This window comes from Phaseolus vulgaris, chromosome 6 (assembly GCF_051622355.1).
Source record: "Phaseolus vulgaris cultivar YP4 chromosome 6, ASM5162235v1, whole genome shotgun sequence".
Lineage (NCBI taxonomy): Eukaryota > Viridiplantae > Streptophyta > Magnoliopsida > Fabales > Fabaceae > Phaseolus > Phaseolus vulgaris.
In genome coordinates, this window is record NC_143503.1 from 31,646,844 (window position 1) to 31,674,661 (window position 27,818).

The window sequence follows — 27,818 nt, forward strand, 5'->3', positions numbered from 1 at the left end:
TCCCAACTAACTTCTCCCATGTTTTCGCTTTCTTCTTTCTGCTTCTGCTTTCAACTCCAACATTTATGTCTATAAACAATATCTCTCATACTATTTCATGGCCTCCAACAACAATACTCCACCCGACCCAATCATCTCCTCCGTCCACAACCTCATACCACAAATTCCTCGTCGCCGGAAACACCGAAATCCCGGCATTGCCATAGCTTTCCGCCTCAGAGGGTCACACAGTAAAAAAAACTCTACGGGTAACAGCACCTCCCCTGTCAAATATTGGGAAGGTTTTCAGAAAAACGAGATTTCAGCAAGGAAGCTCGCTGCAGAGTGGTGGCAGTGGCAGTTTATGAGCGGTGACGTGTTCCCAACTGCACCATCGTTGCCTTCGTCCAGGTATCAGGTATATATAATATGTACGGTGTCAATTTCCATGACTTCGTTTCGATTTGAGTATTCTCTTTGGTTTAGTTTGGTAAAAAGGCTGAAATGGAAAACTCCAACCCAGCTATATTTTGGAAAGAAATTGTATTTATGACACTTCTCTAAAATCAAGAAAAGATATATCACATTTAGTCAACTTTTTGTGCTTTTCGTATCAAACTAGCCAGTTTTTCTAGCCAGACAATTTATAATGATTAATGCACGTTCTAACTAGTTATTTTATTATTATTATTATTATTATTGCCAGTTTATCGTAAATAATAAAATTATGAATGTATATTTAAATAAGAAATGCAATTTGTTGGTAAGATGTGCTTTTTTAGAAGACTTTGAAAGAGAGGATGTTATAATATAGTATTTCTCAATTTAGTATAAAAGGCTTTGTTTTTGTTTTTCTGATCAGTATTTTCAATTGCATCTGGATATATATTTATATGTTAAAAAAAAAACATCCTTTAATATATATTGAGATGGATATGGAGAAAGTACACATCATATCATGATGGGTCAAGATAAATTATCCTTTAAAAATTACAAAATGCCAAAATGATCATAAAACCAAAGCCTGCCCTAAAAAAACACAAAACAAAAGTTTAAACTACTTTGATAACGGAATATTGATCACGATTATATTAGCTTAAATTTTTGTTTTTGTATTTTTTTTAGCGTAATCTTCTTGCCCCGACTTTAAGATATTTTTTAACATTTGGCAAATTTTAAAGAATAATTTATCTTGATCCAGCAGTGCTAATTTCCAAATTACAACTCATTTTTGTGAGGATAAATCTTATTGTCTTGAATACGGAGTGCGATAAATACCTACCCAAATACATCAAACAACATGAACAAGTAGTAGCATTGACATAAAATAAGAAAAATCAACAACATATGTAAGAAAGAACATACTCCAACTTGCTAAACCAACAACAACGCTGATATAAAAGGCAGCAGAAATATCAGTAAGATTTAATCTGCGAAGACAAATGTTAATCCTCCTTCTTTGCACAATAGTTTCAGGAAAGTAAAACGAGAACATCCGATTCGGAAATATATAATAAAAAACTGTTTAGCAGGAACTAAGTCAACGAACTGTTGTCCGTACATGCGTACATAACCTGTTTGGACTCAGTTAAGGCATTCATTGTAGCAAGTAGCACTCTTCTGAGTTCATGCACGTATGCTGCTGCCAAACCAAACTGAAAACGCTAGTACAAAAATAACTCCTGCAGACGCAATGAATTGTTGCGAACCATTATTAGCATTTTAAATTAGCAAAAGATACCATCAACTAGGGTTCTTTTATATTTTACATTCGGCATGTATAGATTTTTTTTTTCTTGTTATCCAAAATAGACAGCATATATGATAGAATACTAATTAGATAATAATATTTTTTTTATATTTTAAAATAATATTTACTTTAATTAATAAAATAATTAATTAATTTTTATTTTTAAAAGTGATTTTTATTTAATAATTTTATAATAGTTATAGTGAGATAAGAATAGGTTTAGAAACTTTCGTTATGTTCTAGCTATGTTATAACTGTCATTCTCTCTCTTTTCCTATTTTCAATGTCTCTTATGTCTTCTCCAAACGCATGTTTCCTTCAGCTCGCTAACGGGATAAAGCCCACGTTTCGTCATTGTCACAATTGTGGAGAAAAACTTAAAGAGAGAAAAAGTCAGAAAATGAAGTCAATAACCATTTTGCGTTCAAGAAATGGACTTCGACGAGAGGTATATATATGATTTACATGCTTCTTGTTTTTTTTTGCATCTAAAAAGGCCGTTTTAATCAACTTAGATTATAAAGTTCATCACACCATTATCTATTCACAAAAATGGTATCTAAGGTTTGAGATCTCCGGTAAAAGTTCTATTACTATTCTTCAATCAACTTATGAAATAAAAACAATAATATTTCAACAATTGAACCATGACTGTTATAACAATTGTTTTTTTACCCATAAGTGTATTATGGTATATTTTTAAAAATTCCTTCTAATCTAAAATTTATTTTCTTTACATTTTAAAAATATATAATATTTATAATGTTGTACCCATATAAATTTGAAAGTATTGATTCTCTTATATTTTCTACGAATGAAGTTAATTCAATTTTCTCTCTTTTTTATGTGTATAAATTTATTTAATTATTGATTAAAATAATAACTATGATACATTTATAATTTTTATATTATATTTGTTACACTCACATAACAACTCTCAATATTATTATTTTAATAATTTTTATATTATTTAATTATAAATTTATTTTTTAATATATTATTTTTTGTTAAAACAATCACATTAGATATTGTTTACAACTTTTTTACAACTAGCTCGTCTACAAGACAATTACTAAATGAGAATCAAATTTAGAGACAACAAATAACTAATCATTATATTGACTAAATTATATACTATTTTAAAGATTAAAAAAATATTAGTATCTAAAGTGATTTTTATTTTTAATAAAAAAAATTATAAAATGATTTCTAAATTGATATTTAAACTAGCTAAGGTTTTAACTAATAATATTATAAAGACTAATTTAGAATCTAAAATATTAGTAGTTAAATTTTGGTAACTAATGATTAAATATCAATTTAAAAACTACTTTATAATTTTTTATTAATAATAGAATCTAATTTAGATACCAATATTTTTAGTGTTGGTTGTCAATGTAGATTTTTTGAACCAGGATAATGATACATTGACAACCCACAATTTTTATATAACTACATTACAACTCCTAATACTATTATTTTCATATCATTTAATTTCAAATTTATCATTTATTATATATATTTATTTCTAAATTCATCACATCAAGCGTTGTATCACTACAAGAAAATCATTAAATAGAAACCAATTTTTAGAGACCAAAATAATTAGTTGCAATAATAACCGACCATTTTAGAAACTAAAAAAAATTGGTTTCTAAATTAGTATCTATTATTGTTAAATAGTTTCTAAATTAGTATCTAATTAGAAACCCATGTTTTAACTACCAATTATTTAGTTTCTAAATTTGATAACAAAAACCCTTGATTGCTAATTAGATATCAATTTAGAAACTATTTAACAATAATATAAACTTATTTAAAAACCAATTTTTTTTTTAGTTTCTAAAATGGTCGGTTATTATTACAACTAATTATTTTGGTCTCTAGAAATTGGTTTCTATTTCATGATTTTCTTGTAGTGTATACAACTTAAAAGGATTGTCAAAGTATCATTTTCCTTTTTTTATACCAACCCTACAACTTCCAATATTATTATTTTAAGAGAAATGATACTTTGACAATCATGAGAGTTGTATACAATTCTTGATGTGATTGATTTATATATATATATATATATATAATAAAGGATAAATTTGTAATTAAATGATATAGAAAAATATTAAAATAATAATATTGAGGGTTGTAATGTAGTTGTATAAAAAGATAGGATTATCAATATATCATTATCCTCGTAATTTTTGCACAACTCCGTGAGCTGTGAAATTATATTTTTTTAAAAATAATTATAAGTAAATGGTTAGATTTCTTTTTTATTATTATAAAAAAGTTTAGCCAGCTCAATCCCAACATCAGAACTGGATAAAGACATGTCTCAATATAAAATTTCTCTTTCAAATATTTTTGTAAACTAAAAATAAAATAAAAACGAACCAATTAGCAAAAAGACGAATTGGAACTTAAATATATCATCATATGTTTCGCCTCTTGAAAACAAAATTTAGATACACAATCAAATCTATATATCCTTGACGTGATTTGTTTTCCTCAGCTTGAATCTTCAATGCAATGTCCCAAGTGTTCAAAAGAAGAGGCAACAAAATGGAACCCTGCCCTTAAAAATGAAAAATTCAACAAGTTTACTATGATTAATGGCATGAAGCATGTCGAAGACAAAAAAGTTGCTGGTGACCATTGCTTTGGCATCCCTAATTTGCTAGAATTCGTACGCGCTCAGAGGGCCATCAATGAACTTAAAGCTACACAGAAGTCCTCTAAGAAAATAGTGAAACAAATGTTGCAGAATCTTGAAGACGAAAAGGTGTTCCAGAAGTGTAGAGAATGCAAGAAGATTGAAACAGTGTTAGATGACTTAAAAGACAAGTTGTCAAGGGAAAGAAGAAGTAGAGAAAGCATGGAGTTATTGAATGCTAAATTGGTACATGAACTGGCTAAAACCAAGATATCTTCCAAGCAGTGCATGACAAACTACAGGAAAGAAAAGAAAAAAAGAAAAACGATAGAGGAAGTGTGTAATGAATTAGCCATGCAAGTGAGGGAAGACACGGCTAAGCTTGAGGGACTGCTAAGCGATTCCGTGAGGATTTGCAAGGAAGTGGAAGAAGAGAGGGAGATGATGGAAATGACTGAGCTATGGCGTGAAGAACGTTCACAAATGAAGCTAGCTGATGCGCAGTTTTTACTTGAAGATAAATACAATCAGATGGTCCAGTTGATTGCTTTTCTCCAATTGTTCTTGAGATCAAAGGGTGCGGAAATAAACATCACTGAACTAGAGGACGCTGAGTTGATAAAACAGACAGTTGAATCAGTAAGTATCAAACGCATCGTGGAGCTTTCATATGATTTCTCAAAGTCAGATGTTACAGTTTCCGCTTTTGAGGAGATAACTAGAAAAGACAACACAGAAGAGGGTATGATCAAAGCAGGTTCCTCTACCGCATTTACTAGTCCCTTGTGCAACGTACACATTGACAGTCCTGATGAAGTGTTGAATAAAAGTCCTATTCATCATACAAGTCCCTGCAGTGATTATAATATTGGTTTAGAACAAACTAATTCATTGGAAACTATTGGCTATAGTGAGGATCAGAAGTGTAGCCCTATGGCACAAAGAGGAGACACCTATTCTGTTCATATTTACCAAGACAAAGACATATTTGGTTGTGATGAAGCAGAATGTAGTGAAAAGGCATGTTTGGAATCTTTGAAGACAGGAGTGGGAAACTTAAAGAGGAAAGCTTTTCTTACCTCTAAACAACTAAGGTCATGCCTCAACGGTGAAAAAAGGATTTCTTCATCAAAATCGTCTCAATATAAAAGGCCAGGTGGTGGTTGGCACAAACAAAAGGAGTGCAACCATAGATTTCCAAGAAGCCCTATTCAGAATGCAGGGAGTAGTACTTCTCAGTGTCAAGATTCTGTTGAAGTTAGCTTGAAACACTCGGAACTGTTAGAAGAAGGAAACTCTGCATACAATAATAACAGCAACCCACACATAATCCGTGGGATGAGAGGGAGTACAGAATGGCCGCGAGGTATTCCGAAATCCAATTTCAAAGTCACCCCTTCTGGAAAGGACTGAGAACCCAAATATCTCGATTGCTACACATATTCTACTCATTTTAATTTATGTGCATCTTTGATATCTCAATTGATATTTTCTTCAAAGAATGATAATACTTTCGTTTACAATGCATTAGCATTTTTATTTTTTCTCGAGTTATCAATTTAACCATTGTCTATATATCAACTCAAACCACTTATCTATCAAATAAGTGAGTTTGGCCAATTAAAATAGTTTAATTAATTCTTGAATATATTTTAAATTTTACTAGATTTTATGATATTTTTACATTAAGTATATATTGATCATTAATTAATTTTTACTATTTTTAATAACTTAATTGGAAACTTAAGACTCAACCTAACTTTGTAAGATTGAACCATTCAAACTTAACTTGAATTCAGTTCGACCCAACATTGTTTGATATGGATATAACATTGACTAACTTTGTTTCAACTTAAATTAACATATAGTCTATAGTCTGATATGAACTTGATCTAACGTTAGCTGAACTTGAGTTATCTTAAAGGTCTTCACTCAATTCGATGCCCAACTCACCAGGCTTGATGTGACCCGACTTGATTAGGCCCGACAAGGATTGAGACTCTACTCAATTCAATGTGAATCTAACTTGGCTCAATGTGAAACCAACTTAACTTGGATAAATATTAATTTGACTTAACTCGATTCGATATGAATGTTACTAGACTCAATCTGAAATGAATTCAACACAATTTGACCCGGTATAGACTCAACTCAATCTAACCCAACTTAGCCTAAATAAGTCCAACTCAACTTAAGGAGGATCCGATACAACTTCACTTAAAAGTGGACATTTTTTCTTCTCAACGTTTTGTGGTCAATCCAACTTTTTCACATTGTTTATTCTAATAAAAGTTGTATTAATACTTTGTAAGACTGACCGACTTTTATTAATCAGATGATTTTTGTTTTTATTCCTTATGTAGTTTTGTTTTTAAGTCTTTAATGACATCAAATACTAATAAAAGAAACTTAAGCCATCTTTTTTAAAAATATACGAACAAAAACCATCAAACAAATAGGAATGAAAAATAAAAGAAACGCTAATATTTGTACATAAACATATTTATAAAATTACGGTATTGTATATTCAATTTTACAAAGAGAAGCCTAAGACGCTAACTTGCTCTTGAACTTAAAAGTTAGAACTATAAACTTTTTACTTAGATGTGAAAATTAAGTGTACATTGTATTACCAAAACATGTTATCGACAACTGTAGTTTCACTCATAACAAAGGTTATTTTTGTTGCAATGTGAAAGCAAACATGCTGTAACACTCCTAGTTATTAAAAAGGGTAAAAACAAGAATATACCCTTTTGTCCAACCAACCCATTCACACGAAGCAGATCCACCAAAGTTAGGTGTGAATTTTTAATCACTTCAAAGTTAGGTGAGCAGTGAGCTCTTTCCTTGAATTGGTGAAGGATGGGTGTTGCTCACTCAAAATAAGAAAGATCATTTCGGATGACCATGTTTCGCAATTTTAAGTTCTGTAAAAACTAACCTTAATCATCAATTGTCCGAAAACTTTGTTTCATATAAAAGCAAAATTCTACATAAAGCATCTTTAATACAGTAGTATTGTATTTGTATGGTTTTCACTTTCTATATTTCTTTCCTTCTCTGGTTAAAAGGAAACGTAATTTTAAATAATTAAACAGAATTAAAATAGTGTCTCCGAAATTAAGTGAGGATTTTGCCAAGGTGGCACAAGGACAGTGTGGTTTACATTCACTCACTAAAAGCGGCGGATAGGTATATTCAAGACCCTTTTCAAACCTACTTCTCCGCTGTTTTAAAACATACCAAACACATTTCTCATTTCTAGATTCACGCTCCCACTTCACACTCTCTCTCTCTCTGCAACCAAACCAAATGGCACCCGTACCTAACGGTACCGTCCCCTCCGCTCCCGTCACCGGACGCCTCTCCTCCGTCTACAGCGAGGTGCAGAAGAAGCGCGTGGACCACGCGCTCCCTCTCCCCTCCGTCCTCAAACATCCATTCACCCTTCTCGACGGTCCTCCAAGCTCCGCCGCCGGAAATCCAGGTCAGTCTCCCTCCTTCATATCGATCCGTTAACTCTCCATCATTCTCATCGCGAATGCGCTCGTGCAGACGAGATCGCCAAGCTCTTTCCACATTTATTCGGCCAACCTTCCGTGGCGTTGGTGCCTAGCGATCCGCGTGTGGCGCAGACGCACCAGAAGTTAAAGATTGGGGTTGTTCTGTCCGGAGGCCAGGCCCCTGGAGGCCACAATGTCATTTCCGGAATCTTCGGTAACGCTCATTTTCAAATCTTTTAAATCTTTCAAATCTTTCAACTCTGTTTCAGTGAAACGTGCATTTCTTCCTCTTTTGAGATTTAACTTCTCTTATTGTTTTATGCGTCTTAGATTACCTTCAAGAGCGTGCACCAGGAAGCACGTTGTATGGTTTCAGAGGTGGTCCCGCTGGCATTATGAAGTGCAAATACGTTGAACTCACCTCTGAATATATTTATCCTTATAGAAATCAGGTCCTTTTTTCTCTGTTACATCTTTTGAATGTTGTTTTATTTCTTCTGCTGGATTTTAGAGATGTGCAAATTTTATCGTTGCTAGCTTTATGGTTGTTTGGAGAATTATAATTATTACTACAATTATAATAGTAATAATAATTATGATTATTATTATTATAATATTCTTTTAATCATTTTTTTATGTTTGCGATGGAGTTTGTTAAATTATTTTTTCAAAAACAAAATTTCAAAATTGTAATTGCTTTTTATTAATAAATTGTTGGACAACACAAATGACTCATGTCTTAAATTCAAACTAAAAAGTATATAAACTTTAAAACTTAATAAAAATACATGTTGTTACACTGGTAATTATAAATATTGTTAATATATTTATTCATATATATATATATATATATACTTATTTCAACCATTATTACTTATAAACAAATCATTTTCTATTTAAAATATAAACTAAAATTAATACAAATTATAAATTTTAATCCAATAACCGAGAACATATATAAATATTTAATTTTCAATTCAACTAAATAAAAGGTAATTATAAACCGAATTAATATTTTTTAAGGATAATGGTATTATGAAAGTTAAAATAATTTATACACGAAGGAGGGAGAAGACCGGAAGAGGGGTGTGATAGTGATCTGGATTCCTGCAATTGATTTTTCATGCATTCACACTGTTGGTTAGAATGGTTCATATTTAATGTTTGTTGTACACTCGTACGCAAATAAACCCATTTATCTGTTTAATACTTAGTCGAGAGGGAGGGGCTTTGTTTGTACCCTCATATAGTAATAAACCAATCTACACGTTTAAAATTCGAGTACATTTTGAGATTGAGAGACTGTTAATGATTTGTGTGTTTGAAATTTGAGTCTCATTAGTCTAGTGTGTACTCTTTATACGATAATAAATAGATCTATGTGTTTAAAATTTGAGTCGCGTCAACTAGTCGGTTCGAGACTGAGTAATTGTGTATATCCTCATACGAGCTGCGTATCCTGATATAGTAATATATATATATATATATATATATGAATGTAAAACTTGAGTTTTATCGTCTAGCTGGTTTGAGACTGAGGAGCTGTATACTTCTTACGATAATACACCGGTATATATGATCGGATTATGGAAAAATGCTCCGAATAAAGTCAGTTTTGTATTGTTATTTAGTGTAGATGGTCAGAAATGGATACTTAAGAAATTCAATTATTACCTGATCAATTGTTTTCAAAATTTATGACATCTCTCTATTTGATCGGAATCCTTAAATATTGGTTCCCGGTTAGTTAGGAAAAATATCTAGCTAGTAAAATGGTAACTTGATTATGTAATTATAAGATTAGCGGAGGAGCTTTTTATATAAATAAGCTATGAATTATTAAAACAACATACACTCGAATGCTTTTAGTTTAGTCCCAAGATATTAGAATAGAACATTATTAAATCAGCGTTATAAGTTATAACACATTTGAAATCTGAGCATTTGGGATGAGACTTCCATGCTTTAGAGATAGAGAGAAGAAAATGAGTGTGTAGAAACTGTCGTCATAATGTGTTGTAAGAGTACCAGTATTGATTTTTATAATCAGTTGTCAGAGAAATTTGACATCTAAAAATATAATTTCTGTTGGCAGGGTGGATTTGATATGATCTGCAGTGGGAGGGACAAGATTGAAACTCCAGAGCAGGTAGTTTTATGTTGCTACATGTTTAGTTTTCAATCAATTCATCACAGTACTTACATATCTTCTTTTAAGTCTAAAGAGTAATTCAGTTTACTTACATCACATGATACAGTTTAAACAAGCCGAAGAAACAGCTAAGAAGCTAGACTTGGATGGGCTCGTTGTTATTGGTGGTGATGACTCAAACACCAACGCATGCCTCCTTGCTGAGAACTTCAGGTATGTCTTGGCTGGTATAAATTATAATGTTTCCTTGGATGTTTTTATATAGAATAATGATTTCTCGTTGGTTTTTTATTTACATTTCAAGGTCCTTGTCCTTTAATCAGTATATTTTATTACATAGTTTAGTTGATGATAATAGTATATACATTCGAAGAAGACATTTAAATTATGAATGTGTACAATGTTTCCGATTGTTCAATGCTTTAACATGGATCCATGCAGGAGCAAAAATTTGAAAACACATGTAATTGGATGCCCTAAAACCATTGATGGTGATTTGAAATGCAAAGAAGTTCCCACAAGTTTTGGGTTTGACACTGCTTGCAAGGTGAATGATGATATGCACTCTATAATTTATAATCTTATATGTTTTTGGTCTGTACTCTACATATTTAAATAATACTACAAATGTGTATTTGTCTTAGGCCTTCTTCTGGAGATGGATTTTCTACTTCCATTTTTTTTTATGATTTCAACTTCCGACAGTATTATGATATTTACAAACTTCTTGAGGTTGACATTATCTTTAATCTGTGTGTTCTCTAACGTACCTTATTTATGGGTATCCAATAGCGGCCGGATAGCGGTAAATGAGCCCAAGAACTCTCGATAGGATAAACTTCTAAATGACTCTGATGAACTAGTCTTATCTATCTAGTCAACGTGGAATCTTCAATATTTCTATACTTGAAATACTTTTAAATATTAATTTAGTAATGCAAATTTCCTAATTGATGAGTGTTATATAATATAGTGATATCCTTTTATGTATATGGCACATGATTACATGACCTGACTATTTTCCTATTTTTATGTTAATGTAATGCAGATATATTCTGAAATGATTGGAAATGTTATGATAGATGCCCGATCAACTGGAAAATATTACCATTGTAAGTAGAAAATTGAGAAACTCTTTAGATCTATATAGCAACTGAATACTGAAGCCTTTGAAAGTTGTAGATACTATTCTCTACTGTTTTGATCGCTTCTCTTTTCCTACAAAATATATGGACTGCTTCACTTTTTAAACATTTTGCACTTTGAAACTGTGCTATATAATCTGTTCTTATTGTATCATGTGAAGACCTGAATTCATAATTTGAATTCTCGTTTTAGATTGATACGGCTAAAAAGATATCTAACTCGTTTCGCAATGTCTAAATGTATCTAAATGAAACACATGCTATCTCCTTTTATAAGAAATTAATCATAACATTTGTCATTCTCTTCACCACTTTTATTAAGCATAGGCCAAAACATTGACATGAAAGATGATTATATCTATTCTTTTTGCCACCACTTTGTTTATATGGTATCCCACATTTTACCCGAGTGAGAAATGTCTAGTTCATTCAGTCATTCATTATTCTTGTATATAACGATTGCTGATTTTTGTGGTTCTGACTTGTTATTCGCTTAAATGGTTAAATTATATGAAAACGTTTTTGTGCTGTTGAAGGGTTTAAATAATTTCGTGAAATTTTTATTGAATCATTGACAATTACAGGAATATCATCAAAGCCTTCATAATCAGATTTGATAAAAAGAAAGTTCTATACTTTGTTGAGATTCTTTGTTTAATACCTAAGTAAAATGTGATGTTCCTTTAGAAGTTGATGCTTCAATTTATATGGCATATAACAGGCATCATACTTTCACCAGCCAACAACTCTCTCCCTTTATATCTATCGATCATAAATGTGTGTGATTTCATTATTGAATAGATTTCATACAATAAAACATGCTATTATCTGTCTGCAGTTGTGCGGCTTATGGGGCGTGCGGCTTCACACATTACGCTGGAATGTGCTTTACAAACTCATCCAAACATTACAATTATTGGAGAAGAGGTTCGTCATATATTTGATCATTTTATCTATTGTTCATACATGCTAGGGGTTGATGAAATCAATATAGAAAAGGCTTCCATGTTAATCTTATGGTTAGAGTTTGCTAATGGGAAATCAGCCCTTTATTGGTTAACCCATAAGTACACATTTCAGGTTGCTGCAAAGAAGCTGACGTTGAAAAATGTCACAGACTATATTGTTGATGTCGTTTGTAAAAGAGCTGAGATTAGTTACAACTATGGTGTCATTCTTATCCCTGAAGGTCTAATTGATTTCATACCTGAGGTATCTATTGCTTTTCACAAAAGAGAAAAAATACCTATGTTTCTCTGTGTATTAGAGATTATGTATCAGTGTTGATCATGTACAATCAGTATGAAACACACTTCTGATGATACCTATTTGTTCTTCATATTCTGCTGTTGGCAGGTCCAGCATCTTATTGGAGAACTAAATGAAATTCTTGCCCATGATATTGTGGATGAGGGTGGATTATGGAAGAAGAAACTCAGTGATCAATCGTTGAAGCTTTTTGATTTTTTACCTCAAGCAATTCAAGAACAATTGATGCTTGAAAGAGATCCACATGGAAATGTTCAGGTGCCTAATGTTCTGGTGCAATCTTGCTGTGTTTGTTTGTCTCCTCTATGGAATTTGAATCAGCATCAATGTTAATCTTTCTTATATTCCCATATAGGTTGCCAAGATAGAAACAGAGAAAATGCTTATTCAAATGGTTGAGACTGAGTTGGAGAAGAGAAGAGAAGAAGGCAAATACAAAGGCCAATTTAGAGGGCAATCCCACTTTTTCGGGTATTTTATCTAATTTTTGAATTATTCTTGTAAGTAGTAAACTTTAATATATATTGATGTAAACTAAAAACGTTTCCAGGTACGTGTTGTTATTCCCCTTTACTTGGATTAAAATTTATTTTGGTCATATGTATGTTATGCGTGATCTTTTCAATGACACTATATGTAAGAGTTTGTGGTTACCGGTTCAAATTTAAAATATGCAGTTACGAAGGGAGATGTGGCTTGCCTACTAATTTTGACGCTACTTATTGCTATGCTCTGGGTTATGGCGCTGGAGCCCTCCTCCATAGTGGGAAGACTGGACTTATATCATCAGTTTGTGCTTCTTTACATGCCTTATCTTTTGATACCTACTTATCTATCTTAGACTAATTGGTGTTGATAATTGATTGTCCTTTGAAATTGTGCTGGTTTTGTAATATTGAAGTCACCAACTTAGTTCTTTAACTTGCTTCGACATTTTGATCAGGTTGGGAATTTAAGTGCTCCAGTAGAAGAATGGACTGTTGGTGGAACTGCACTCACCTTACTGATGGACGTGGAGAGGAGACATGGTCTGCATTTTTATCTGTGACCTTTTGCTATACCCTGATTTAGTTTTCGTGCAATATTCTGTTGTGCTGCTGCTGTAATTTGATAGGCCAAAATCTGACTAATGCAGTTATAGTTCTTTATTAAGAAGTTATTAGACAGTTATTTTTATATTAATATAGGATTGTAGAAATATAGGAGCTGGGCAAAAAATCCAAATTACAAAATCCAATCCATAATTATCCATATTCATATTAGTTTTAATCCATTTAAATGGATTCATTTCAAATCCAAATCCATATTTTTGGATTTTAAATCCAATCCATTTAAATGGATATGGATTAGATATAAATTGGATACATTTTTAGATTATCCAAATTGTATTTTGGGATGGATTTTAAATTGCCCGATCCAAGTTAAGCCAAGACGATCTAGTCGATGTCGAGTCGAGCGGGCTCAGGCCGTTGGCGAGCTGAGCATTTCCGAGTCAATGTCGAGTCGAGCTGGCCCGAGCCGAGCAAGCCCGGGCTGATGTCGAGCCCCGACCCCCCGCTGATGTCGACTCGAACGGGTCAGGCCAATGTCTAGCTGAGCAAGCCCGGGTCGATGTCAAGCCGACTGGGCCCGGGTCGATGTCGAGTCGAACGGGCCCAGGCTGGTGTTAAGTCAATTGGGCCCGGGCCAATGTCGACCTGAGCAAGCCCTGGTTGATGTCGAGAAGAACAGACCCGAGTCAATGTCGAGTCTCCCGAGCCTGGGCCGATGTTGAGTCGATTGGACTTGGGCCAATGTCGAGTCGACTGGGCTTGAGCCAATGTTGAGTCTCTTGAGCTCGGTCCGATGTCAAGTCGAACGGGCCCAGGTCGATGTCAAGTAGATTGTGCTCTGGCTGGGCCCGAACTGATGTCGAGTCTCCCGGGTCTGGGCCAATGTCGAGCCAAACCAGCCCGAGCCAATGTCGAGTCTTCTGAGCCCGGGTCAATGTCCAGTCGATTGGGCTTGGGCCAATGTCCAGTCTCCCGGGCTTGGGTCGATGTCAAGCCGAACGGACCCGAGTCGATAACGTGTGTAGCGAGTCGATGTCAAGTCTCCCTGGCCTAGGCCAATGTCCAGTCTCCCGGGCCCAATGTCGAGCCGAGCCGAGCCGGCCCGATCCAATGTTGAGTCTCCCGAGCCCGGGTCGATGTCGAGCCGAACGGGCTGATGTCGAGTCGAACGTGCCCGTGCCGATGTCAAGTCGAGCAGGCCCAACCCAATGTCGAGACGTCCAGGCCCAAATCGATGTCAAGTCGTTCGGGCTCGAGCCGATGTCGAGTGAAGCGGGCCCAGGTCGATGTTGAGTCGAGCTGGCCCGGGCCGATGTCGAGTCGTCTGGGCTCAGACCCATGTTAAATGGTCCAGGTCCGGACCGATGTCGAGTTGATTGGTCCCGGACTGATGTCAAGCTGAGTGGACCCGGACCGATGTCGAGTCGAACGAGCTCAGGCTGATGTTGAATCATCCAAGCACGGGCCATTATCGAGTCGTCTGGGCCCGGGGCTGATGATGAGTGGTGGCTAGTATATACTTGTAAAAGGGAATTACGTTGTCAGTTGCTATTCCCCATGTTTTGAAAGCAGTGGACTTTTGTTAAACCTTATGATTTTACTCAAATGTGGCCTAAAAATCAGATTATTTCTATATTTATTCATAATTCGGTGTATTTTTTCTTGAGTTCAAAATAGTTAAATCAAAGTGTGCTTTAGTTCGAAGTATTCTTCCCCTGCATATTTTTGACTCATATTGCCAAGGTTATATAAATCATAAAAGTTTGTATACACTGCATTTATGTGACTGCTTTGTTCAACTGTTTACGAATGTGTAATTTTCTTTGCAGGTAAATTCAAGCCTGTGATCAAGAAGGCAATGGTGGAGCTTGAAGGTATATTTATATTCATAAAAACATTCTTTGTTGGGCTCAATAGTCCACAAACGTGGTATGCGAACTACATTTTTACCCATGTTGAGCCAGAAAAATTAAATGAAAGAAGGGAGGGTGAAATATTTTATTTCATATGTTCAAATGTGGTCCAAAAGACATTATGAAAAACAGTATGGAATATTAAATACTATAACGCTTGCAGCTTTAAGCTTCTGATATTTCTTGTTGGATCACTCAGGAGCACCCTTCAAAATGTTTGCCTCCTTGCGGGATGAATGGGCCTTGAAGAATTGCTACGTCAGCCCAGGTATGCTATATGTGACTAATGTTTCGCCTATTGTTTCTGCTAGCTTCACCCAGTCTTGTTTTTTTGCTTTGTGAATATTGGTATTCAAGTTGACTAGAAAAATGTTATCGGTTTAAATCAACTTTTTTTGCTTCTCTGCAACATAATTAGTTTAATGCTCATGATAATGATGATTTTCCTTGTAGGTCCAATTCAATTCTCTGGCCCAGGATCTGATGCAACTAATCACACTCTACTCTTGGAGCTTGAATCACAAGCTTAGACATAATATGAGGTCCTTGTTTTGACGTTGGCAATTTATATTGTTTTTTTGGGTTCTTTTAATAAAATATTTTGAGACTAGCTAGGGTTTGAGTTTACTTTTGAAACTCACCACCTAATGAATGGTTCGTGTTAGTTGATGAGCTTTGATTGTTCATCTCTCAAGTTGCTTTCAACATGGGCAATTTATTTTCACAACCATCCTGACCTTGCCTGATTTTGGTCATTGAGTTAATAATAATAATAATAACAAAAGAAATCTTATCTAATTGGATGCACTTATTCTAGTAAAACTAAATTCTCAAAAATACTACTTATTATGAAATCTTAAATGTTCTTTACCTAATCTGTTATTCTAGTGTTTTTAGTAGTCTTTGCATGTGTTCATCAACATCCCTTGTCATTTCACTTTGTTTTTTTATTGTGTCCATACCTCAGTTAAATATTCTCATTTTTTCTTACTGTTTTGTAAAATTTTAATATTCTCGATTATAGCAGTATAATCAAGTTCAGTCCGACAATTGCAAATAATTTGACATTTTTGGCATTTTAATTAATCGTTCATCATGCATATTATTTTACATCCTTATTGTATATTTTTTTAACATTTTGTAACATTTTCTATTAAAGGGGAAATTCTTTTTTCAAAGTCTATTTCCAAAATTCAAGTTTAGAACTATTTTTTTCTCTTTAGTAAAACTACGTGTTTTGCAAGAATAGTACACGAGCAAGAAGCATTCAATAAATAAACCAAACTGTTACTGAAACTACCTTTGAAAATATCTTCGGTTGTCTAGTCCATTGTCGGTTCAGTTAAGTGAGTGGTAACATGATATTATGTTTAACCTTAAACTTTCCACTTTTTAGAAAAGTCAAGAAGGAATCATTTTCATTATTGAATCTCACAAATATATTGTTTAGATAAAATAATTTAAATTTTTTGTTTAAAAGGAATATTTCAATTTCTATTAAATACAGAAATTATGACTGAATAATATTAGTAACCATCAATTCAAAAACTGTCTCTACAGGTATATATAAAAAAAATTAAATATGTTTGGCATCAATATTCAACTGAAATAATATTAATCTTAACAATATCAACTAAAAAAATAAACTTTAATAAAAAAATTAAAGTTACCTTGGATGGTAAAATAGTTTTATTAACGTCAATTAAAAAAAACTGATTAGTATGGACCAAAAACAATCATAAGTCGAAAAAACCTTATTCACATTAGTTGGAAAAAAAATAATCCTAAGCTTCCTTGTTATTCATATTGATTAAAAATCAATCTCCTATTATCGAATTCTAACCATTAACAATAAAATAGTTTAATTTGGTAAATAAAGTGAACCTGGGTTTAGTTAGATAATTTTTAAATATAATATTTAAGAAAAAAACTCGAATATATGTGCTTTGATATTATGGTATTTTTTCTTAATATATCCTGTGTGCTATATATGTTTTTATTCCTGTTACGATCGTCACCCAAACAGATGATGATGATGATGATGATGCACGTAATATGTTCAAGACAATTACAGTGATTAACTTAATTGTTGCATTCTACACATTATAGATATATCAAATTTTATCTTCTATTATACAATTTTATAAATCCAATTGTTTGAATATATATATATTATTTAAGGTAAGTTATCTTGTGAAATTTTACATATAAGTTTTTATCATAAAAAAAATATTTCACTTACAGATAAAACAATAAACATGGATATTTTTTCCTATTATATTATTAAGTATATACAGGGAAGTGAAAACAACAAAAGAGAAGTATAAATTATGAAAAGATAACTAATATGAAAGATCGGAGATACATTAAGAAACTGCATAATATTTTAATAAATATTATAAAATTGACAAGTTTAATGAATATGTATGGTGGATCTAAAAGATTTTACAGTGTCAATTACAAAACTGTTTTTGTTTGAGTTCGATTTGTAATTAGACCATAATGTAAACAAATATATACTATCAATGCATACACTTGTTATTTAATAATACTTTCTTGGTTCTATAACACGTATATTGTTAAAAGAAATCTGAACTTCTAAATAATAAGGTTTTTTATAATATTTGTCTTTTAATGTAATATTATTATTATTATTATTATTATTATTATTATTATTATTATTATTATTATTTTCATTTATATTCACAAGAATATGTTCTAGAATATTGTTGTACCGCGTTAATTTTTATCAGAAAAAAATACTAATAACAGGGTTAACTTTGCAAAAATGTTATATCATTCCATCAATTTACTACCTTTTCTTTGTCTGTATAAAACAAAACACTGTAATTTAATGTCATCTTAAAAAAAAAAAAGTAAGTGCATTTTTTAAAACATCCTTTCCGATGTTCGATAAGGGTCGGTGACATAGGCGTAACAAACACTTGTTATGATAGATTTTAAATGATTCTAATACCATATTAAAAAATGAACCTTAAACTTAACTCAATCTTATAAAACCAACTCATGGAATAAGGTTTGCACTCACTTATATACAATGAAATATTTTTATCACAGTCGATGTGAGATCTACGTCATTAACAATATTCATGTTAAGTGTATAATAAGGTGGGTAGAAGAAAATCCGTTTCTGAAATAAAATGAAAAAAAGTATTTTTAGGTTACTTAATTTTGTTCAAGTTAGATATCATTATTTTGTAGGGTTTAAAGTAAGACTCGAATTTGAGAGTAATTAAGGTAAAAATTAACCATTTTACATGCAAACATAGTTACCTCAGGGAAAAATCGCAAAAAAATCTTGATAAAATAAAAGTCATGTCTTCTGATTTTCATAATGCAGGGTTCATCAGAAGTTGTGTCTGCCATAAAATTCTGAACTAAAATATTCTACATTGATGAGTGGAGATGAGAACAAGTGGCATGGTATAGAAGGTTACATGAAAGATATGAAGATGGGAATCATAAGATTCAACGAATTATGATGGGATTATGAAAGATTGGTTTCTACTTTTTGGGGTGACTACACAGACACAGACCCAGCAGAGATAGTAAGACGTTGACGATCAAACGTGGTGGGCTTGGAGTTGGGTCAAGGGGAAGGGTTCTTTTGTTGCTGGCTGTGTCTGTGACAAATCAATTGACACTTTATGATTTTGGTTCCTAGTCAAATATTTAAATGCACATAAAAAAACCATCTCTCGCTATCCCTTCATCACACACATTCATCCATGCAGATACAGCCAGAGAAAATGCTGATTCAGCACCACCACTAATTGTTAAGCATGTATTAAGTTAAACAACTTGAAAGTTTTTTGACTCATAAATGTGTAGTGGACTTGTTGAACCGAGCACATGACTTATTTTATGTCTCACCAACATGGGGTTGGGTTGGGTCCATGACACTAAGCTTCTGGGGGGGTATGGTGTGTGACTGCATGTCCTATGTCATCACTAATTGAGGTGATTTGGAAGGTAATAAGATAAGCACAAGCATTCAATTCTTCTTGATGCTTTCTGCTTCACTTGTTATCTTTAGCACTGAATTGGTATCTTTATCAGTGATGTGTTGCTCCATTGACTGAGTAAGTTACTCTTGGTTTGAATGTGTGAAACTGAAAATTACACAGCATGCCATGGTTTATCTTTTGGTCTTGATGGGTGCCTCTGTGTGCAAACCTTGTTCTTTCACATGCCATGCTTATTTATATGTGCTTTTTGGACTGTTCCACTTACCATGTTATGGAACATCACCTGACAACTTTGATGTGTAATCGATCTCTACCTCCTCCTCTGGAGAACTTTTGATGTTCCTGTCATGGCTCAAGTTTTTCAAGATTGTGCATAAAAACCAAATTTCAAAGTAAACGAGAAAGGATGGATCCATGCAAGTTTACTGTGTTTTTGTTTTGAAATTTGGTGGTTCTTGATTTGTTTGTATTGATGCTTTTTTGTTGTGGACTGATTATGTATCTTGGAATTGTGGCAGTCTCGAGTCATTTGACATTTTGAATTATTGGTTCATTTCTACACGCAATTCCCAAATACATGTTTTGATGATGGTCTTCACAAGTCCAAAACAGAGGTAACAAGACAACCTAAATCAAATCCAATTATATCAACAAACTGCCAAAACCTATCAAGTAAACTAACTTAATTACTCTGAAAAATTCGTTCTTGCCAAAGCATATCCTCAATAATTGCTTAAGTTAATGTTGGTGAAGAAATTATGACCGCATACATAAAAAATATTAAAAAGAAAGTTTCAGATAAAATAAGAGTGGCATGTTTTTTTTTTTAATCTTTGTTAGATATTTATATTTATTTTTGTAATTCAAGATTTATCACATGTATATCAGAAAAATTTTCTTTTAGAGTAAATTTGACAGCTCGTAGGCTCGAGATAACTCTGATACCATATTACGATGAACTTTAAGTCTAACTCAACTCCATATAACCGGCTCATGGAATGAGATTTGCACTCACTTATATACAATGAAATGTTATCATCTCGATGTGGGATCTCCAACAAGACTTCTGACAATAAAGTTGATTGAACCTCATTAAATTTATTGGTGGATGGTAGGAAACACATGAACGAAATACAATGATCTTATAAAATAAACAACACATGTTAGAGATCACACATTGACTATAAATTATAACATTTTATAGTATATAAATGAGTGCAAATCTTATCTTATAAGTCAATTTTATAAGGTTAATTTAAACTTAAAGTCTCTTTTTTATGGTATTAAAATTAAGCTATGGACCATCTTTTTTGTTTCTCAGTCTTACTCTTTACTCTTTCACCATAATAAGTCAAATCTTATATCACTTTACTAATTCCTCCAATCCATACTATATTAGTTTTTGTTTAAATAATCATTTACATACATGTTATAAAAACATGTTTAATGTATCTAATTTTTTTTTAATCAACAATAAATTTAATATATCTAAATAAATTATTATTTTATGATAATATAATATTTTATTTCAAATTATAGTTATAAATTAATTATTTTTAGTGTTAGGTATCAACCAAACTTTTTATTTTAAAATGAATCAACGTCAGGCAATGTGTTGTATATGTACATATGCATGCTTCTAAACTAAAAAAGGAAACTATTTCATGAAAATGGACTCCACTCCATTTAATGGTAGCAACAATTTTTCATTTTCGACCAAGTAAACCTCTTGTTGGGGTGTTTCTTTTTTTAATTTTAGTTATTAATGCAATGTTTAAAATAAGACAAGTTTCACAAAAATACAGTTTAAAATGAATTTTAATTTAAAATCAAGAAAAATTATGAATTTGGTCTTTAGTTATAATAAATAATCAGTTACTTTTGTTAATAACTCTCTTTATCCTCATTGCTACTATTTCCACAATTCTTATTCTCACCATCAACTTTAATTCACTAAATACTTCTATGTGCCTAACAAGATACATTTTTAACATTTTTGTCATTATTATTATATCATTTCAAAAATATTAAATTAAAAAATATATATTTTTAAAAGCAACTTTATTTTCATAGGTCCAAATAACAAATATAAGTGTATAAAATTAAATTTTGAACAATTATTTATTATTAATATTTTTATCATCAATAAATTTATTTTAATTACTTTATTTTTTAAATATTCAAATAAAATTTACTGATAATAATTATTATATTTGGTTTTTTTTCATTTCCAATAATTAGTGATGGTTTCAAATTATTTATGTTGAGTGTTGAAACATTGGTGTATCAGAGCTCACATGTCCTCGATTCACATATGTCCTCGATTCACATATGTCCTCAATTTATTTAATATTAAATTAATTTTATTACAACATATAGGCAATTGTTTGGAAGATTAAAATTGATGTAGGTTAACGATACAAAATTGATCAAATTAAATTAACTGTTTTTGTCACTCCTAAATATAAGTGGACATTATTAAAGATAATTCTCATTGTAAAATGACTGATATTTGAATCCTTCTTTAATTGTCGTCTAAAAACATCATTTTCAACTTTTTGTGTAGTCTTTTCATAACTTGATAATAAATTGAAAAAAAAAACTGATGGGTTTTATCCATGTAATATAAAAGACTATTTTAAAAAAAATAAAAATAATCAAAATTCTATTTTTAATATGTTTATTTTTAAAGTAAGTATTTTTTAGTTATTTTAATAAACAAATCTTAGACCAACTTATTTGTGTTCATTTTAAAAAAAAAAAATTGTTTAATGAAACAATCAGTTTATATTAATATGTAAATCGTATATGCGTCTGAATAAATGGTTTGTATAAACAAATTATTTAAAGTTTAGACAAATTAGTGTTTTTTTTTCTTAGATACTTTTTAAAAAATATTTATTTATTTTAACAACACTGATTTTAAGTTTAAATAAATTGGTCTAACGTTTATTAATAGAGTTGTACTCGTAGATATTTTTTTAATATAATCTAAGATTCAGTGAGTTTTTCTGTCTATTATTTAAGATTTTTGACATTTGGTGAGAATATCCAATTTTCTTAGTGTTACATCTCAAATCAAACCCAACATCTATTATCTAAGCAAACTCAATTACATTTTCGTTACAATATACAACAACAAATTAATAAAAACCAATATTCATGTTGTCATCAATAAATAAATAAATTGTCTTTTTTTTGGTTTTTAAGCAACATTTGTTGAATCTTGGTAAGCTCATCATTCCTCCCACCATCTTTCCCAATAAATCGTCTTCTTCCTCTTGCTCTGTCTCTTTCCTTCCTCTTAACTCTTAAGTAACACTTCAATTTTATTTTTCTTTCCTTAAGAAGAAGGTGGAAACTGGTTGTGGGAACTTCGTCAATAAGTCGTTGACTTTTCTAAAATAGTAATATCCTTATTTTGATTTTAACTATGATCTTCCCAATTGAAATAATTGCATTCTTATACAGTATCAATAACTTCAATTTAACTTTATCAAATACTAAAATCATTAACTAACAATGAATAAATTAACTTTCACACATCACATCAATAATATAATACTTCCTTCATGTGTTTAATCTTGACCTCCATATCTAGAATATTGCATTCTACTTGGAAAAAAAGAATAAAAAATATCTAAATATAACTGTCACACTATTGTTCCAACACTTAATTAGTTTCATATATAGGATCTCTGGTTTTTTATCTCAAAACCTTAATCTTGAACACCATAAATGGTGGATGAATGGTTCTTTACATGTGTGTTTGAGTTTATGTATAATGATTTGTCCTGGATATTTAATACAGTTATTATTTCACTCATATTCTATACCACTAATTTTGTGTCACTTGATTCATACACTCAATAATAACTGTGTTTAAATTGAAACAGATATATTTTTTATCATAAAAATGTTGAACCATTATTTGGTGGAAGAGAGCATTTTATGAAAATGAATACACGTAGATGAAAAGGGAAAAGCTTCATAAGGCAAGTTCTAAGGAAAAATGGGTTTACATTGGCGAAACATCTTGGAAACACACTGAAACCATAATTGGTTCAACAAATAGATAAGCAAAAGTTTAGAAAGAAGATTAATTGACCTAATTTGGTGCCTAAGCCACTATAAATATATAGCTTTACAACTCACTGAAAAGGTTTAGGCTTATCCTAATCACTTGCAAGATCCATGGTGTTGCTATGAATGTTTGAAAGTTCCCCTGTTCTCTATTTTCCCTGTATGTACCTAATTGAGTGGAGGGAGGGAGACAAAGGAAAGAGATTAGAACTTAAGTGCTACACAATTGCACATAAAATCTATGTAATTTAATTAAATTAAGATTAAAGTACTTAAGTACTGAACCCTCTTGGTAAACATGTACCAACAATAATCATCAAAAGTGTTTGTGACAAACTGACAGGCTGCCTTGAATTGACAATTCAATTTAATTTTTCTTCTTACTTATATTGTTTAGTTGTAATATTTTATGGAAAAAAATCAGAAAGATCTCTTTACTTTGCATCAGGAGCTAAATTCCAATGCCTTTTGTCTTTTCTCGTGTCTGGAGTAGGTGTAATCAGGACTAATATCATTGTGCATAAATTTTGCACCAAAATTGAAAAGGATCACTAGGATTTAATGTTTGGTTACCTTATTTTTCTACGATGCTTCTCTTCAAAAGTTAAACGGAAAAGATAGTGAAAATGATTATTTTTATAAATTCTCAGTCATTCTGAATTTAACAAACAATATAAAACTAGAAAGGGAGACTCGTTTAATAGCAACCGTAATTAACGAATGATCGTGATTCAAATTACTTGTGCATGAACTCGACACTGTGTTGTTCATCCTTCACGTCTTAACCTAACCATTTTTCATACTTTTATTTTCATCGTAAAATACTCATTTATTGTATTGATTACTCTTTCATAAAAAAACGAACTTGAATTAATTAACCATTAAGTTTATATTGGTGGCTAGACAAGTTAGTTTTATCACACATCAATTAAAAATAAAAATATTTTATAATATATAATTACAGACAAACTTTTTTCTATGATTTGATTTTGTAAAACTGAATTAAGTTTAAAGTATATTTTTTTATATGATATTAGAGTCATTTAGAGTATATTTTAGCGATAATTTATTGACTTATCAAATAACTCGTTATTAGATCATCTATAAATATATAATTTTATATACAAGTTGATTTTTTTTCTTATTCAAACTATCTAAATTGATATTTATCTATGTGATATGAGTTCAATTTATTTAAACAATATTAGTAAATTATCGGTGTTTCTTTGAAATTTTTTCTTTTAGAAACAACATATAAAATGAGTTTATTATTTAAAATAACATATTTATCCAAGAAAAATATAATTAAGTAAGGTTTTTATTTATTTATTATAATTTGAATATATTTTTTGTAAATGTCATATTTACAACATACCTTCCTATAAAAAAAAATAAGTTTCAACAAATTGAAACTTTATAAATGACTCCAATACTAAAAAATTTCCATATACAAAATCCATGTCTTTTAATTTTTTAAGATATGTAAAACACATTTGACGTAATTATGATAGGAAATAGTATCCATTACACAAGTAGTGTTATTGGTTTAAACTACATACTGCACTATTTCACTGAGTTTATGCAGTTGGTTAGATTTGTATTTATTTAATTCCTTTTGAATCGGAATCTATCGTTTTCAGTTTTATATATTTATTTATTATTTTTGGTTTCGTAAACAACAAGTTATTTTGATCCCATGTTTTGAAAAGTCTATTTTTTGTTTTTTTTACTATATATATATATTTTGACTTTAACTCTAATTCAATTTTAAAAAAACTGAATCTTCGATAAGACTTTAAATTTAACTAAATCTTACAAATGTGATTAAAATTACTAAATGTGATTTAAATTTTCAAATAAAACTATTCACCAAATTATTGAATATCGTACTCTAATAATTAACACATATTAACACATATAGCGACTCCAAAACACTAACACCTTTGAAAATTGTTTTCCTCCAGAACACATATTCAACGTAGTTAAACCAATATTATGGATTTAAGAGATCTACTTAAAGTATGGTACAATTAAAAAGATAATTAGGTAGCTTAATAAGTTAATCATGATTATGATTTTTTTATGTGTATAAAAATGGATTGCCTGAAAAAAAGACAAACCCGACGTTGATATTTTTATGTCTCCGAATAAATTCATTTCTAATTGTTAATTAAAAACTACTCGTTGATGCACAATTAACTTTTATGATTCTGATAAATAATTTCTAATTGCAATTTCTATTCGTTATGGTATTCATCCTTGGCATATTGTGCCCTAATGGAGATCAAATAGTAAACCTAAATCACTGTTTTAAATGTCTTACTCATGACATCTGTATAAATCTACAAATCTATATTTTCATGAACATCTTGAAGATTGAGAAGAAAATTGCATTAGGTCTACTTGAATGAGTTTCTACCTAACTCTTATAATATAAAAAAGTGAATAAATTTTATTAATCTGTGTATAAATTATGAAGACAAATTTAGGAAAATATATAAAAAAAATAACAAGTGAATTTCTGTATAACTTAATTTTAGTTTATAAAATATAATTTTACTTCTTATTTTCTAAAAAAAACTCGCCTACGCATATTTTTAAATATTAAGTAGTTTACTTAATGCTGATTCGACTTGTGATTAGGAAAGGCTGCTCACTTCCACTAATATAATTTTCGTTCATTTTATTATTTATATTTAATTTAATAACATATTCTAATATAATGACATGATGTGATATTAATCGTATGTTGTAGCCCTATCAATCTAGTGGCGTAATATATTTAAAAAAAAAACTAAAAATATCTTATAAAATTGAATAGAATAGCCAAGTGTTTGAAAATCGAAATGAACACTCCTTCAAGACTAAATAGGCCGCGGAGAAACTGACAAATCACAAAAAACGCTGCAATCATCACCGTTTTTATTATATTATATTATATTTATAAAATATTGGCTAATTTTAAAATGCTTATTTATTTATTCATAAATTAAAATTCTAATTAGCTTACTCGAATTAAAATATGCTTACAAAATTGGAAATTAAAAAAAAATGTAGAATTATGTATTTGGGAAGAGACTGGTGTGTGAATTTCAGTTGTGAGATACAAGACATTTAAAATGGTGTTAAAAAAAATAAAGAAAAAAATAGACTAAAGGTGGGTTGGGCCACATTCATTGATGAAATAATGTTTGATTTCGGCCCCACGCGCCTCTATCATTTTCATCCAAACAAACGCCGTTAACAACCTTAGCTCAACACTGTTCCTTTTTCTTTCTTTTTTTCAAACTTTCATCTTATACACAATTTTATTTTTTTTTACTATCAGAATTTACATCTTACTATAATATTCCATTATATTTTTTTAATAAATATTAGCAAGGTACTTGTAATCTTCCTTTAAAAATAAATAAAAAATAGTAGTAAATCATTAATGGGCAAAAAAGTAAACCTAAAATGAAACTTACAGATCTAACATCCTTTTTCAGAAACTCACATCTATGACCCCACGCATTCCTCGTTACTCTGCAGCCACATGTACGTTAAGCATTTCCGTTGGGTCCCACCCCGTTCATAACATGTTTATCCTTGCGCTCCTCTTACCACTTTTACACCCATCAATGGTAATTCTATTTTCTACTGTATTCCCTCCTTTTGACTTTCAGAGTATTTTATTAAAAGAATATAAGTCTTCCTAGTCAACTTTGTTATGGGAAAAAGCTATCATCCAAGTTTGACTTACAGTCACAGTATATACGAAAAAAAAAGGTTAAATATAAAATTATGTGATCATATTTTTTAACAAAGTCATAATTTATTGAATGTATTTTTTTTTTAATGTATTGACTTAACAGTTTATTGTTAATGTATATAATAAAAATAAAAAGGTTACTAGTGAGGTTTAAAATCTCAAGCTTCTAAGTCATAGAGTTTATTGGAAAACTAAATTTAAGCTTGTTTTATTGTTTAAGAAAAAAAAGAGATAAATACATACAAGTGAAAGTGACACCTTAACCTATCACATTTTTCTAATGATTATACTAGACAAAGACACATAACTATGCCACTATCTAAAACCTCGTCAACTTGCTCGTCTCTCGTAGAACTGCAACTCAGGGTTTCAAACCCATTTCTAAAGAAATCTGTATTTGAAATGAGTTAAATGCATTAATAATGAGTGAATTAAAAATATGTAATGATATTGGAATAATAGCAGTTTGAAGGTAGGAGTACTTTCCAATTGCGTGTTCAAAAATTTGTTGTAGGGTAAGGATAATTTAATTAGGAAGTAGTTAATGATTAAGACATCTATAAAAAGAGGGAGTGTGAA

The 27,818-nt window shown here is 30.9% G+C and overlaps 2 protein-coding genes across 2 annotated transcripts; both read left to right on the plus strand.

Moving 5' to 3' along the window:
• LOC137832191 (uncharacterized) lies at positions 1-5,836 on the plus strand. The gene is made up of 3 exons (XM_068640225.2): positions 1-397; positions 2,052-2,177; positions 4,239-5,836. Exons 1-3 carry the CDS (start codon positions 98-100, stop codon positions 5,790-5,792), a joined length of 1,980 nt encoding a protein of 659 aa, XP_068496326.2. The 5' UTR covers positions 1-97; the 3' UTR covers positions 5,793-5,836.
• A 1,681-nt stretch (positions 5,837-7,517) lies between these two features.
• On the plus strand, positions 7,518-16,143 carry LOC137832192 (pyrophosphate--fructose 6-phosphate 1-phosphotransferase subunit beta). Its single transcript, XM_068640226.1, has 16 exons — positions 7,518-7,869; positions 7,938-8,099; positions 8,216-8,337; positions 9,981-10,034; positions 10,144-10,250; positions 10,479-10,584; positions 11,086-11,149; positions 12,021-12,109; positions 12,263-12,394; positions 12,539-12,709; positions 12,807-12,922; positions 13,129-13,240; positions 13,395-13,479; positions 15,333-15,377; positions 15,616-15,684; positions 15,870-16,143. The coding sequence occupies exons 1-16, from the start codon at positions 7,695-7,697 to the stop codon at positions 15,944-15,946; spliced, it is 1,686 nt and encodes a 561-aa protein (XP_068496327.1). The 5' UTR covers positions 7,518-7,694; the 3' UTR covers positions 15,947-16,143.
• Positions 16,144-27,818: the final 11,675 nt, after the last annotated feature.

Bases quoted from the DNA above. Each gene is read 5' to 3' on its own strand.
- LOC137832191 (XM_068640225.2), top strand. From the start codon at position 98: ATGGCCTCCAACAACAATACTCCACCCGACCCAATCATCTCCTCCGTC. The intron at 398-2,051 runs GTATATATAATA...TGTTTCCTTCAG, and splicing joins TGCCTTCGTCCAGGTATCAG to CTCGCTAACGGGATAAAGCC. The intron at 2,178-4,238 runs GTATATATATGA...TGTTTTCCTCAG, and splicing joins GAAATGGACTTCGACGAGAG to CTTGAATCTTCAATGCAATG.
- LOC137832192 (XM_068640226.1), top strand. From the start codon at position 7,695: ATGGCACCCGTACCTAACGGTACCGTCCCCTCCGCTCCCGTCACCGGA. The intron at 10,585-11,085 runs GTGAATGATGAT...AATGTAATGCAG, and splicing joins GGTTTGACACTGCTTGCAAG to ATATATTCTGAAATGATTGG. The intron at 11,150-12,020 runs GTAAGTAGAAAA...ATCTGTCTGCAG, and splicing joins AACTGGAAAATATTACCATT to TTGTGCGGCTTATGGGGCGT.